Source organism: Staurois parvus, unplaced genomic scaffold (genome assembly GCF_062004578.1).
Source record: "Staurois parvus isolate SC_StPar_1 unplaced genomic scaffold, SC_StPar_1.0 ptg001145l, whole genome shotgun sequence".
NCBI lineage: Eukaryota > Metazoa > Chordata > Amphibia > Anura > Ranidae > Staurois > Staurois parvus.
In genome coordinates this window covers 478,004-492,380 of record NW_028318941.1, presented here as the reverse complement: position 1 = coordinate 492,380, position 14,377 = coordinate 478,004, and the positions used below count along the sequence as shown (strand labels likewise).

Here is a 14,377-nt window from a genome sequence, read left to right as displayed (position 1 = left end):
ATAGGAGAATGTAAACTCCTCCTGCAAGATTAACCAGTGCTCGGCTGGACGCTGATAGAAGTCACAAGACTGCTATATACTGCTGATGAAAAAAGGGATTTAGCCATTTATATTTACTAAAATAATTGCATTTCCATGTTGTGTGTACTGTGGGAGACCAGATATAGTGAATGCAGGGTCCAGGGAGAGCGGATATAGTGAATGCAGGGTCCGGGGAGACTGGATATAGTGAATGCAGGGTCCGGGGAGACCGGATATAGTGAATGCAGAGTCCGGGGAGACCGGATATAGTGAATGCAGGGTCCGGGGAGACCGGATATAGTGAATGCGGGGTCTGGGGAGACCAGATATAGTGAATGCAGGGTCTGGGGAGACCAGATATAGTGAATGCAGGGTCCGTGGGAAAGCAGATATAGTGAATGCAGGGTCCGGGGAGACCAGATATAGTGAATGCAGGGTCCGGGGAGACCAGATATATTGAATGCAGGGTCCGGGGAGACCAGATATAGTGAATGCAGGGTCCGTGGGAAAGCAGATATAGTGAATGCAGGGTCCGGGGAGACCAGATATAGTGAATGCAGGGTCCGGGGAGACCAGATATAGTGAATGCAGGGTCCGGGGAGACTGGATAGAGTGAATGAGGGGTCCGGGGAGAGCGGATAGAGTGAATGTGGGGTCTCCCTGGACCCTGCATTCACTATATCCGCTCTCTCCGGACCCTGCATTTACTATATCTGGTCTCCCAGGACCCTGCATTCACTAAATCCGCTCTCTCCGGACCCTGCATTCACTATATCTGGTCTCCCAGAACCCTGCATTCCCTATATCCGCTCTCCCCGGACCCTGCATTCACTATATCCGCTCTCTCCTGACCCTGCATTCACTCTATCTGCTCTCCCCGGACCCTGCATTCACTATATCCGCTCTCCCCGGACCCTGCATTCACTATATCCGCTCTCCCCGGACCCTGCATTCACTATATCTGGTCTCCCCAGACCCTGCATTCACTATATCTGCTCTCCCCGGACCCTGCATTCACTATATCCGCTCTCCCCGGACCCTGCATTCACTATATCCGGTCTCCCCGGACCCTGCATTCACTATATCTGGTCTCCCAGGACCCTGCATTCTCTATATTCGCTCTCTCCGGATCCTGCATTCACTTTATCTGGTCTCCCTGGACCCTGAATTCACTATATCTGGTCTCCCTGGACCCTGCATTCACTATATCTGGTCTCCCAGGACCCTGCATTCACTATATCCGGTCTCCCAGGACCCTGCATTCACAATATCCGGTCTCCCCGGACCCTGCATTCACTATATCTGGTATCCTCGGACTCTGCATTCACTATATCTGGTCTCCCACAGTACACACAACATGGAAATGCAATTATTAAGTAAATAGAAACTGCTAAATCCCTTTTCTAATCAGCAGTATATAGCAATCTTGTGACTTCTATCAGTGTCCAGCAGAACACTGGTTAATCTTGTAGGAGTTTTCATTCTCTTTTGACTGTCCTATGAAGCTGCATGACCCCTGACCTTCTGTCTGGACAGCTCTGATTGGTCCTGTGCCGATCACATGCATCCTCCCCAAAAAGACTCTTTGCACATGCTCAGTTTGGTGTGTATTGCTAGAGTGTCTCCTAGAGTTCTGTACTTCAGCAGATGGATTGGGGATAGTAGAAGAAGGGGAGGATCATAGAAGACAGGATCAATGTGGAGGCAGGGCCATCTTAATAGCACCATGGGCCCCTGGGCTAAGTAATGCACTGGGGCCAATACAAGCCTGCCCCAATTTACACACCTACTCTCAAGAATTAAAGTATAAATAGCTGATGGAATTAAACATATACACTATTTATTAGTACTTCAATAAAATCGATTTTAAACAAGTGGTTTGGGAAGATGTCTTTCTGATTTGTGGATTTAGAGCCCGGTCATACCGATGCAATTTGCAAACTGATATCACATCTAATGACTGTGAATGTCAGTGTCTCAACATGTTCTTGCATGGCGTTTTCTGCAGTTTTGTTTGCGATTTCACATACATAGAATATAATGGAAATCTCTCTGAACATTGAAATCATTGAAAGTCTTCAGAAATCGCACGATTTAAAATTGCAGCAGTGTGACTGGTGACTTAGCCCACAGCCCAGATTCTGGGATGCTGCCAGGGATGCTGCCAGGGATGCTGCCAGGGATGCTGCCAGGGATGCAGCCATTTTGGGACAGCTTTGTAAAAAGCGTGGCTGTCCCAGCAAATCCGGGACAGTTGGCAAGTATGATGTTAAGCAAGATTATCAGGCTGTCCCTGTGCACTGCCCATGTGTTAAGCCCACCCTGTGTGGAGGATTAACCCCTTAGGTTCCACAGTGAGTATAACAAGCATGCTTTACTGCATCTACAGACTGATTGTACTGTTGTGGGTTTAGTAACACTTTAACTATTTTCTTTTATTTATTTCAGGTACTTATATAGCGCCATCAATGTACACAGCGCTTTACATATATATTGTACATTCACATCAGTCCCTAACCCTCAAAGGGTGTACAATCTAAGGTCCCTAACCCTCAAGGGGCGTACAATCTAAGGTCCCTAACCCTCAAGGAGTGTACAATCTAAGGTCCCTAACTCACATTCATACATACACATACTAGGGACAATTTAGACAGGATGTGGGAGGAAACTGGAGGAAACCCATGCAGGCACAGGGAGAATGTGGTGCTGCAGTTGGTCCCTAATTTACATTCATATACTAGGGCCAATTAGCCTACCAGAATGTCTTTGGAGTGTGGGAGGAAGCTGGAGTACCCACACAGGCACAGGGAGAACATGCAAACTACAGGCAGGTGGTGCCGTGATTGGGATTTGAACCAGCAACCCTAGGACTGCCAGGTGGAAGTGCTGACCATTTAGCCACTGTGCTGCCCCAGTTTTCAATACCACAACTGGCACACAACATCGCTCCCATCCAGGGGCGGACTGACCATTTGGAAACTCGGGCACTGCCGAGGGCCCGGGGTTAGTAGGGGGCCCCATGAGGTGCCCCTGGTACCTTTTTCATAGGCTTTTTTGAGTTTGGGCAAGGACACAGGGGCCCCATGATCCTCTATTGCCCGGGGGCCCCATGAGTTGTCAGTCCGCCCCTGGTCCCATCACTGCGCCTAAGTGGCAACCGCAAATGATATCCCCGGCCAGCTCTAAGCTGGTGAATTGCCGGCGAAGCAGATGTTTAATGTTTTATTGATTGGAGCTCAGAGAATTGATTTCATTTTGCAGCTCGGTTGGACTTTACAGAAACTCATTTCCTCGTCTGAAAAATTATTAATTGAGTTGACACCTGGATAAGCGAGACCCAAAAAAACAAGCCCTACTTTAATCTATAATACATCAGCCTGGAGACGACGGGTACATCTTTCTCTTTGTTCTAGTCCGTATGCAGAATCTGAACATTTAACTCACAAGTCTAAAAAAAGCTTTTTTTTTTGTTTTTTTTTTATTCGGTAGCAATTATCATTTTGTTACTTTTTAACTTTTTGATCTTATTGAAAGCCAAGTATTGATTTAGAATTAGGAGATAAAAAGAGTCTGTTAGAAACCATGGGGCCCCATACAGCCAACCTGACAGGGCCCTCCAAACCAAGGGGCCCATACAGCCAACCTGACAGGGCCCTCCAAACCGCGGGGCCCCATACAGCCAACTTGACAGGGCCCTCCAAACCGCGGGGCCCCATACAGCCAACTTGACAGGGCCCACCAAACCACGGGACCCCATACAGCCAACCTGACAGGGCCCTCCAAACCGCGGGGCCCCATACAGCCAACTTGACAGGGCCCACCAAACCACGGGACCCCATACAGCCAACCTGACGGGGCCCTCCAAAACGCGGGGCCCATACAGCCAACCTGACAGGGCCCTCCAAAGCACGGAGCCCCATACAGCCAACCTGACAGGGCCCTCCAAACCGTGGGGCCCCATACAGCCAACTTGACAGGGCCCTCCAAACCATGGGGCCCCATACAGCCAACCTGACAGGGCCCTCCAAACCACGGTGCCCCATACAGCCAACCTGACAGGGCCCTCCAAACCACGGGGCCCATACAGCCAACCTGACAGGGCCCTCCAAACCGTGGGGCCCCATACAGCCAACTTGACAGGGCCCTCCAAACCACGGGGCCCCATACAGCCAACCTGACAGGGCCCTCCAAACCAGGGGGCCACATACAGCCAACCTGACAGGGCCCTCCAAACCACAGGGCCCCATACCATACAGTTAACCTGACAGGGCCCACCAAACCATGGGGCCCCATACAGCCAACCTGACAGGGCCAAACTAAAAAGAAAAAGTTTGCAATGTTTTAGTTATAATTGAACACAGTAAGTGATCAGTAACGATCACTCATTGTGTTTTTTCAGGAAAGAAAGGGGCTGGAAATTGTGACATATTTGCTGGATCCTTCTTCCACTCTGCTGACAGATCCTATTGATTGCTTGAAGCTGCCAGTGAAAAGGAAAGGAGGGAAGCCGGCGGCACGGTGGGGGGGGGGGGGCACACGGGGGGGGGGGCTTGGGCATCAGGGGGAAACTAATGGTGCAGAAAGAGGCTGATAGGTACAGCGGGGGGGGGGGGGGAACAATTACTGGGCCTGATCCCTTGTATGGTTTTTTTTCTCTGCAGCAGCAAGCAGAAGGGAGAGGAGAAGAAGCCAGCTTTCAGCTGCTGCAGAGAGAGCCATACAGGCAGGGCTGTGGATGAGGGGGTACCACTGGTCCTCCTGTACGGGGCCCAGGCCAGCAGGGAGGCCCAGGCAGCTGGGTGAATTGGATGTGGGTAGGGAGGGTGATTGGCACAGCGGAGGGAGGGGGGCAATTACTGGAACTGATCCTCTTTGCAGCACCTCCCAAAGCACCATATATTTCCCCATGCTGCCCAAGCTCCCCCCTCAATGCTGCTGGCTTTTCTCCTCTCCTTCCCAGCTGCAAACACACTATAGGATCCTTAGGAAGAAGAGTGGGGGAAGAGTCCGTAAATATGTCACATTTATCAGCCCCTTCCTTTCCTGAACGAACACAATGAGCAATTGGTAACGATCACTTACTGTGTTCAATCATACCTGAAGCTTAGTAAACAGTGTTTATTTGGGGGCCCTGTCACATTGGCTGTATGGGGCCCCATGGTTTCTCACTGCAGGCCTGCATACAGGGGATCAGTTCCAGTGATTGCCCCCCTGCCATGCCAATCAACTTCCCTGCTCACATCCGATTCACCTAGCTCCCTGGGGCCCCCTGCAGGCCTGGGACCCCATACATGAGGACTGGTGGTACCCCCTTATCCACGGCCCTGTTTCAGCATACCACTGCTTGGATACGGAGGCTGCATTCATTTTCAGACTTTTTCCCCTTTATTTTCGCCTAGTGATCCTGCCACTAACACACTTCCTGTCCTGGGGGGGGACAAAAGTTCTATTCACTAAACTTTCCCCAGCCTGCCTGCTAATGGTTGCAGTTGGCAGCCCAAAGAAAATGAGCTTGACTTCTGTAACCTTTCCTCCTGAAATATGAATGGCAATATTCTGATTTAATTACAGAATCCTAATTCATTAGCACCGTGCATTAATTATTAATATCAGAGGATTAATAACCGCGGGCGCCTTGAGCTAATTCGCAAAAAAAAAACACAGGATGGAAGGCTGCTATCCGTCAGGAGGAGGACGAGTCGGGGCTGGAATGGGTTTTGGTTACTTTTAACATTTGTTAAGGTATTAGTTTAAAATATTATTATTCATTTATTTCTCAGATAAACGCTAAGGGCCCATTCACATGTAAAGTGACACCGAGGCACCATTCACACCGAGGCTCCATTCACACCGAGGCTCCATTCACACCGAGGCTCCATTCACACCTAGGCTCCATTCACACCGAGGCTCCATTCACACGTAAAGTAACACCAAGGCTCCATTGACACTGAGGTTCCATTCACACCAAGGCTCCATTCACAAGTAAAGTGACACTGAGGCTCCATTCACAAGGAACCTCCATTCACACCAAGGCTTCAGTTGCAAGGAGGCCCCATTCACACCGAGGCTCCATTCACACCGAGGCTCCATTCACACGTAAAGTAACACCAAGGCTCCATTCACACATAAAGTGACACCAAGGCCCCATTGACACCGAAGTTCCATTCACACCAAGGCTCCATTCACAAATAAAGTGACACCCAGGCTCTATTCACAAGGAACCTCCATTCACACCAAGGCTCCATTCACACCAAGGCTCCATTCACAACAAGGTTCCATTCACACGTAAAGTAACACAGAGGCTGCATTCACAGCGAGGATCCATTCACACGTAAAGTGATACCAAGGCTCCATTCACACAAAGGCTCCATTCACACCAAAGCTCCATTCACACCGAGGCTCCATTCACACGTAAAGTAACACAGAGGCTGCATTCACACCAAGGCTCCATTCACACCAAGGCTCCATTCACACCTAGGCTCAATTCACATGTAAAGTGACTCAGAGGCTGCACTCACACCGAGGATCCATTCACACGTAAAGTGACACCAAGGCTCCATTCACACCAAGGCTCCATTCACACCGAGGCTCCATTCACACCGAGGCTCCATTCACACCGAGGCTCCATTCACACGTAAAGTGACACCAAGGCTCCATTCACACCAAGGCATTGGGGGGCAGTCACTGGAACCGATCCCCTGCATGGTTCTCTCTGCAGCAGCTCAAAGCCAGCAGGAGAGAGAGGAGAAGACAACTTTCAGCTGCTGCAGAGAGAGCTATACAGGGAATCAGTTCCAGTAATTGCCCCACCACCGTACCACCACCACCACCGTACCGATCACCCGACCTGCCCACATCCGATTCACCCAGCTGCCTGTTATAAATAAGTGGGAAAATATTTATCTATTTATCAGTAGACATCTTAGTTTCCTTTTGTTAAAACTAATGAATAAAATGTCAATAACAAAGTGCAGTGCTAAAGTGTTAAATAATGACACTTAAAAGAGTAAATAAATAGTGTGACAGTTTGTGGTAAAGTGCTTGGTAAAGGGGCTGATAGTGACTTCAAACTTCAGTGGCGTTTCAGAAGTGTGGTAAAAATACGCACTCACCAGATGCGTATTTTAAATACGCATGTAAATAATATAGCCAGAGGCCCCCCTCTCAGGATGGGATGGATAGGTTATGCCATTTACAGATTCTCCTCCCTCTGGGTGGTATATAGTCTTAAAGGTGTCTACCTTGGTGGGTGCAAATTGGGTCCAGCCAGAGGCCTCCGTATACCCTTTTCAGCACATGGAGGGCAGAAGCCCAGCATTCACTTCCGCTTCTGGGGCACGTAGACGTAGTCCGGCCTCGGACAACCTCCAGGAGGGTGTGTACAGGTGCCACTTTACACCGAGCACCACCCCCCTCCAGCATCTGTACACACCCTCCCGGAGGTTGTCCGAGGCCGGACTACGTCTGCGTGCCCCAGAAGCGGAAGTGAATGCTGGGCTTCCGCCCTCCATGTACTGAGAAGGGTATACGGAGGCCTCTGGCTGGACCCAATCTGCACCCACCAAGGTAGACACCTTTAAGGCTATATACCCCCCAGAGGGAGGAGAATCTGTAAACAGCATATCCTATCCATCCCATCCTGAGAGGGGGACCTCTGGCTATATTATTTACATGCGTATTTAAAATACGCATCTGGTGAGTGCGTATTTTTACCCCACTTCTGACACGCCACTGAAGTTTGAAGTCACCATCAGCCCCTTTACCAAGCACTTTACCATGAACTGTCACACTATTTATTTACTCTTTTAAGTGTCATTATTTAACATTTTAGCGCTGCACTTTGTTATTATCAGTTTTTAGGAGGTTTTACATTGGAGCTAATTTTAAAGCGCTCACTGATTATATTCTATTTAATGAATAAAGTGTCGCCTTTGGATTCTCAGGTCCGATCGGCTGCCCGGAAGCGGTGGCACCGCTGGCAGGATCACCACTCTCTCCGCGTCCGTGTGGCCCGTGCCATGTCTATACCAACGTCTCCCACGCGGATCAGCTTTCATAGCATAAAGCAAACGCCGGCTGTTTGAAAATCGCGGACCTCTGGAGCTTTTGCAACTTTTTTATTTCCTAGATTCTCACTGTGACGTGTCAGTGAACATATCCTACCTTTTTGTCCCTGGAGTTTCACGGCAGGGGCGTGCTGAGAACAAAAAAGATGCACGGCTCGTGATGTTGGATTCAGTATTGGAAGCACAACATTGGAGACATCTCGTTGGAAGAGCTGCACAATTAAATTTAGCGGACAGACCATTCAGACTGAATATTTCAACCTACGACTGAAGATAGTTGTGAAATGGACCTTGCAAAAAAAAAGGAAAAAAAATCAAAAATGGTATTCTAGCTAAAAATATCTTTCCCAACAGTGTGCTCTGCAGTACTTTTCTTTCCCAGCTGTGTAAAATACAGTTGTGCTCAAATGTTTGCACCCCCTGACAGAAATTGTGAAATTTTGGCATTGATATTGAAAATATGACTGATTGTGCCAAAAAATGCCCTTTTATTGAAGAATGATGATCATATGAAGCCATTTATTATCAAATAGTTGTTTGGCTCCTTTTTAAATCATAATGATAACAGAAATCACCCGAATGGCCTGGATCAGAAGTCTCCGCCCCCGGATCAGAAGTCTCCGCCCCCTGGAATGTTTGGCCTTGGTACAGACACACAAGGTGACACACACGGGTTAGAATGCCAATTAGAGGTTAATGTCCCACATCTGTGGCTTTTTAAATGGCAATTAGTGTCAGTGTATAAATAGTCAATGAGTTTGTTACCTCTTATGTGGAAGCACTGACTAGGCTAGATACTGAGCCATGGGGATCAGAAAAGAACTGTCAAAAGTCCTGCGTAACAAGGTAATGGAACTTTATAAAGATGGAAAATGACATAAAAAGATGTCCAAAGCCTTGAAAATGCCAATCAGTACTGTTAAATCACCTATTAAGAAGTGGAAAGTTCGGGGATCTCTTGATACCAAGCCAGGGTCAGGTAGACCAAGAAAGATTGCAGCCACAACTGACAAAGAATTGTCCGGGATTCAAAGGGAAACCCACAGGTCACCTTCTGTGTCTGTACCAAGGCCAAACATTCCGGAGTATGTAAACTTTTGATCATGGCCATTTGGGTGATTTCTGTTATCATTATGATTTAAAAAAGCGCCAAAGACCTATTTGATAATAAATGGCTTCATATGATCATCATCCTTCAATAAAAGAGCATTTTGTGGCATGATCAGTCATATTTTCAATATCAATGCCAAAATTTCACAATTTCTGCCAGGGTATGTAAACTTTGGAGCACAAGTGTAAGTGAATTGTGTTTTCAAAGAAGTGACCCACGTTGGGCCTTGAAGAGCAAAGCCTACCCCCCTTTCCCATCCATTGCATGCTCCTGATTGCAGATCTGGATAAACCGATGCCGATTTAAAAGAGCTCAAAGTTTCTGCACTGCTGGTCTTGTGATATGTGATGCCAGCAGTCAACCTTCCTACTCCAAGGTTGAGCTTGAGTCATTCTAAAGTGAAAGGTCAAATCCAAAAATACATTGATAATTCAAGAAATATCTAGACCTGTCAGTACCAATGGTGACTCTAATAAATAATTATAGTATTCTGAAACTTGGGATTCAAAGCCCCAATCCGTGCCCCCCCTCCCCAAAATCCTGATGTATTTTAATGCTCTCTTTTTATATACTGATCTTTTCCTGATGTCTACAGGTAAGTTAGGTGATGTGCAGTGTCCTCTTTCTCTTAAGATCTTCTCCAGTGGCCCAACGTCCTTAATGATGCAGAGATCGGGACTGATGTGGTGATGTGAGGACCATTGTTTTCATCATTATATATAGATACAGGGGGATGTCAAGGCACCCAGTTAAAGGGGTCACATGATGGACTACGCACACAGGCAGGTTAAGGCCTGTGCAGTGTCCTCTTCCTCTTTGCATCATTGAGGAAAGCCTACCGTTACAGAAGATCCAGAGACTGATGCTAATATGCATCATTCTCTCCATCTTTGTATATGAGTATAGGGAGCTGTCATGATGCCTGCTTAAGGGGTGTCCCATAGTGCCCTACAGGCAGCTTAGGTGATGCACAGTTTCTTCTCCTTTGGATCCTCTCTAGTGGTGGGTGGTCCTCAATGTTACAGAGATCGGCAGTGATTATGAAGACCATTCCCTCCATCATTGTTTGTATGTACAGGGGACTGTTGTTACTCCTGCTTGGAGATGAGGGTCCCATGACGTCCTACACTCACAGGCAGGTTATGTAATGTACCGTGTCCTCTTCCTCAGTGGTGGGTGGTCCTCAAGGGTCCAGAGATTGGCGCAGATGTGGTTATGTGAGGACCCTTTTCTCCATCATTCAATATAACTGCAGAGGGCTGTTGTGATGCCCATTTAAAAGGGTTCCCATGATGCCCCACACTCTCACAAGCTGGTTACATGATGCTCAATGTCCTCTTCCTCTTTGGATCTTCTCCATGTTATGAAGTCCTCAATGATGAAGAGATCAGCACTGATGTGGTGATGTGACTACCATTCATCATTGTATATAAGAGAAGGGAGCTGTTGTGACTCATGCTTAGGAGTGTCCCATAGCACCCTACACTCACAGGCAGGTTAGGTGATGCACACTGTCTTCTTCTTTGGATCCTCTCCAGTGTCGGGTGGTTCTCAATGATGCAGAGATCAGTGGTGATATGAAGACCATTCCCTTAATCATTGTATGTAAGTACAGGGTTGTGACGCCTGCTTGCGGGGGGAGCTCACACCCACCACAGGCAGATTACGTGCTGTCATGTTGCCCATTTGGGAAGGGGGTCCCCCATGATTCCCTGCACTTACCAGCTGTCAGGGCAGGAGCTGTGAAACGGACAGGCAGGCCTAGTGGCAGGGTCACGCACTGACTGACGACAACCACCACCCACAGACCGGAGTCCCTCAGGGCGCAGAGTGTAAGTCCCAGGCTGCCCTTCACCAGGGCCCCTGATGGTGGGGATGGACTTGACGCAGCCAGGAACCAGGTCGCGGCCCCCGAGACACCCCAGCTGCGGTAATGGCTGCCGCCAATGGTGTGTAGCTGGTAGGAACCAGATCAGACAATAGCGTAGTTGGGCAGGCCGGGTCGACAACGGGACAAACGGTACAGAACAGTAGACAAGAATAACAGGTCACAGGCAGGGTTCAGCAACGGGAGGTCAGATCAAAGGAAAACGCAGAGAATGGTCTAGTCAATAGCCAAGTCAGATTCCAGGAGAGTCACGAGAGTATAAACAGAGCTGTTGCAACACTAACATACAAGACACGAATGCAAAGAGCACGTGCGGACAACAGGCTTATATGTGATCAACCACACCCCTCTGGGGGATGGACCGCAGAGGCCTGAAGGCATAAAAGACTCCCACCATGCTCTGCAGAAACCAAAGATGGATGCCAGCACATGGAGCAGCATAACCTCTGGGAAAAGGTAGGACCTTGACACCAGCAGGTTACTAGAAACACAGTGTCCTCTTCTTCTTTGGATCTTCTCCAGCGGTGGGTGCTCTTCAATGATACAGAGATCAGTTGGTTGCGTTTGGACGAATCGCTTTGCCTATTGTACTGTGGCTGATGAACTATCAATACAGTGGCTGCATCTATTCAGCTGAGAGTTTTCCTTCATCCTCCTTCAATTTTTAAATCAAAGGATGTGGAGTGGGAGGGACCCAACAGGGCCAGCCACAGCATGGATTTTGATTCATCAGTGTATAGCCAGCATAACACTACCTGCAGAAAGTTCTTTGCTTGCACGCAGCTTTCCCAGAAAGCTTGAATGGCCAGAATTCCTAAGGAAAAGGGTATGAAGTATTAAAAGTAGAAAAAAAAAGTCTGTCCGTGTTAAGTAAATTTAAGAAAGGCATTGATGCAAGTGCCTTCCAAGGTCTGAATAGCAATGACAAACGGTAGGATTATGGCCAAATTTGCCTTATTGCACTTAAAGGGAAGCAACGCCAAAAATAGATTTATCTTTTATGGGTGGAGTGGAACAAGGTTGAACCTCTCATTGATCCTCAACCATAGTTGGACAACTTTTCAGGGAGAACTCAAACTACCTGTGTTCAGACTAAGGACATTAAAATAGGTGAATTTTCTTAACAAACAGTAAGAGATTTTTTTCAAAAGCCATCACGGCCCCTTGTAGCTGTGGGTACTATGGAGTAATTCATCCTCTATGATCACAGCAGAAACTGTGGAGTTGGTTTTCAGTGGCTTAACATCAGAGGGCTAGCAGGCTGAAAAGTCCCTGTTGCCAGGGAGGAAGAACTGTAACTTCAGTGATTCTGTTGCAATTAATGTAAATGGTTTTCACCACAATGCCTGTAGCTACAGAGATCAATGAGGACTCATGGTATTGCTTGATAATAGTATGTAAATACTTTAAAGCAGTTCTTTGCCCTGAAAACAAAAAATCTTTGGGTCCATTGGACAGCATGTTTGCTTTGGAAAGCTGGCTGTGACTGCTTGCGGCTTCACAGGTGGCTTTCTATTGTGCACTACCGAGCAAGCCGCGATGTGCTTTGTGAATAGGGGGTGTCTGTCAAAACCAGGCACCTAATTCCCCCCCCCCCAAAAAAAAAAGAAATCCCAAAACCTAAGGGAGGGGGGAAGGAGGCAGATAAGCTGAACTACCCCTTTTGGGTGAACTTCTGCTTAAATGCCCATAGCACTGTACAGGTGCACTTTGGGCCAAAGCACATGTGAACAATCCTTTAAAGACTTGGTAAGGAACTGACCCCCGATCCTCTCCACCCAATACAGACAGATCTGTGTGCTGTTTCTCTTTAAGTACGACCACACATTATTTTATTTTTTTTTTTTGTTGCAATGACTTATTTGGAGCCAAAAAAAAAATGTCAAACTAATCGGAGACATATCAGCGGGATTCACATTCATTCTTAATATTACCTTACTTTGTATTGTTTGCAGCTAAATGTTTCCAAAGAGAAAGTTGAAAAAAAAAAAAAAAAGTCTATTAATATTTTGTGATCATTCAAAAAAAAAAAATAGTCTTGTTATGAAAAAAAAATGTACAGTGGAGTTTATTTCTTTGTTTATTTATTGGTTGTTTCATCTTTTTTATTGTGTATTATTGTTCTTCATGTTTGCTCACCAAAAAAAAAAAAAAACCCCGATGAGGCGACTGACACATTTATCAAGCTGTTTTTACTGTTTCATATGAATATTTATTAGTGTTGATGAAATTTTCAGCTGACAGCAGTGACAATTCATGCACAATTTGTTCGTTGCCTTCTACAAAAAAAAAAAAAAGTGTGCTTAGCGACGCCAGATAACGTGGCTGCGACCACGGCCGCCGTGTGAATATTTTTCTACCTTATTTATCCTGTTTCTTAAAAGGAAGAGGCATTTGTTCTCAAACAGAGCTTTATTTATTAAAATATGTGATTTCAAATAGTTCACGGCTTCTTTGTGATTTTTTTTTCTCTGAGCGTGTAAGTGAAGGTGCGCGCCCCGTGTGAGTCCAGCTGAGCGCTTTAAAGCTAAATATACAGATAAAAGAGCTGTCTTCGCTGCCAAAGGATTTGTATTTCTGTCCATCCAGTTCCAAGGTTTACACAGCTTTGCCACACAGTACAGCACTCTCTGGCAAGGCAAGAGACCTTTTTCTTTGCTGCAGTTAAAGTGGATCCAAAGCCTGGGTGTTTTTGATTCTAATCCATTCCTTATGCAGGCCATAGATGGGTCGAAAATCGGATGATTTTTCGGCCGAAAAAAAAGTCGGCCGATTTTCACACCGTTAATGGGTTAATTGGTAGGGCGTTTTTCTGGATTTTGGCACACTTTATTGGTAAATTTGGAAAAAAATCGGCCGATTTTGCCGATCTTCACGACAATGATGGGCAAATGGGCTGATCTTTTTACCGATAAAAAATCTGCGCATGAGCCGTGACCTGCAAGAAAATGAAGAAGAAGAATTCCAGTCCGCTATTATTTTTGACATGAAAAAGTATTGCGGTGGCAACAATGTATCCATTTGTATCCGAATAAAACCATCTGTATCCGAAATGGATACAAATAGATAGATTGTTGCAACCGCAATACTTTTTCATGTCAAATCAAATATAATAGCGGAGCTCTCTGCAGGGACAGAAGTAATTAAATGCCGGCTGTAGACGGGACGAAAATCAGCCAATTTTTTTTACCGTTGGTGGTAACGTCGGCCTATTGAACGACCGACCAGTTTTCGACCCATCAACCCATCTATGGCCTGCATTACCCATAATCAAGCTAGAAATGCTGGGGG

At 46.8% G+C, this 14,377-nt stretch overlaps 1 protein-coding gene across 2 annotated transcripts in view; it reads left to right on the top strand.

Moving 5' to 3' along the window:
- The window catches only part of CRHR2 (corticotropin releasing hormone receptor 2), a 403,994-nt gene extending 395,477 nt beyond the window's left edge, over positions 1-8,517 (top strand). For both annotated transcript variants that reach the window (XM_089659264.1, XM_089659263.1), the window contains exon 12: positions 7,965-8,517. In XM_089659264.1, the coding sequence (XP_089515390.1) occupies positions 7,965-8,105 (141 nt within the window). In that variant the 3' untranslated portion in view covers positions 8,106-8,517. The remainder of the gene's footprint in view (positions 1-7,964) is intronic.
- The last annotated feature ends 5,860 nt before the right edge of the window (positions 8,518-14,377 follow it).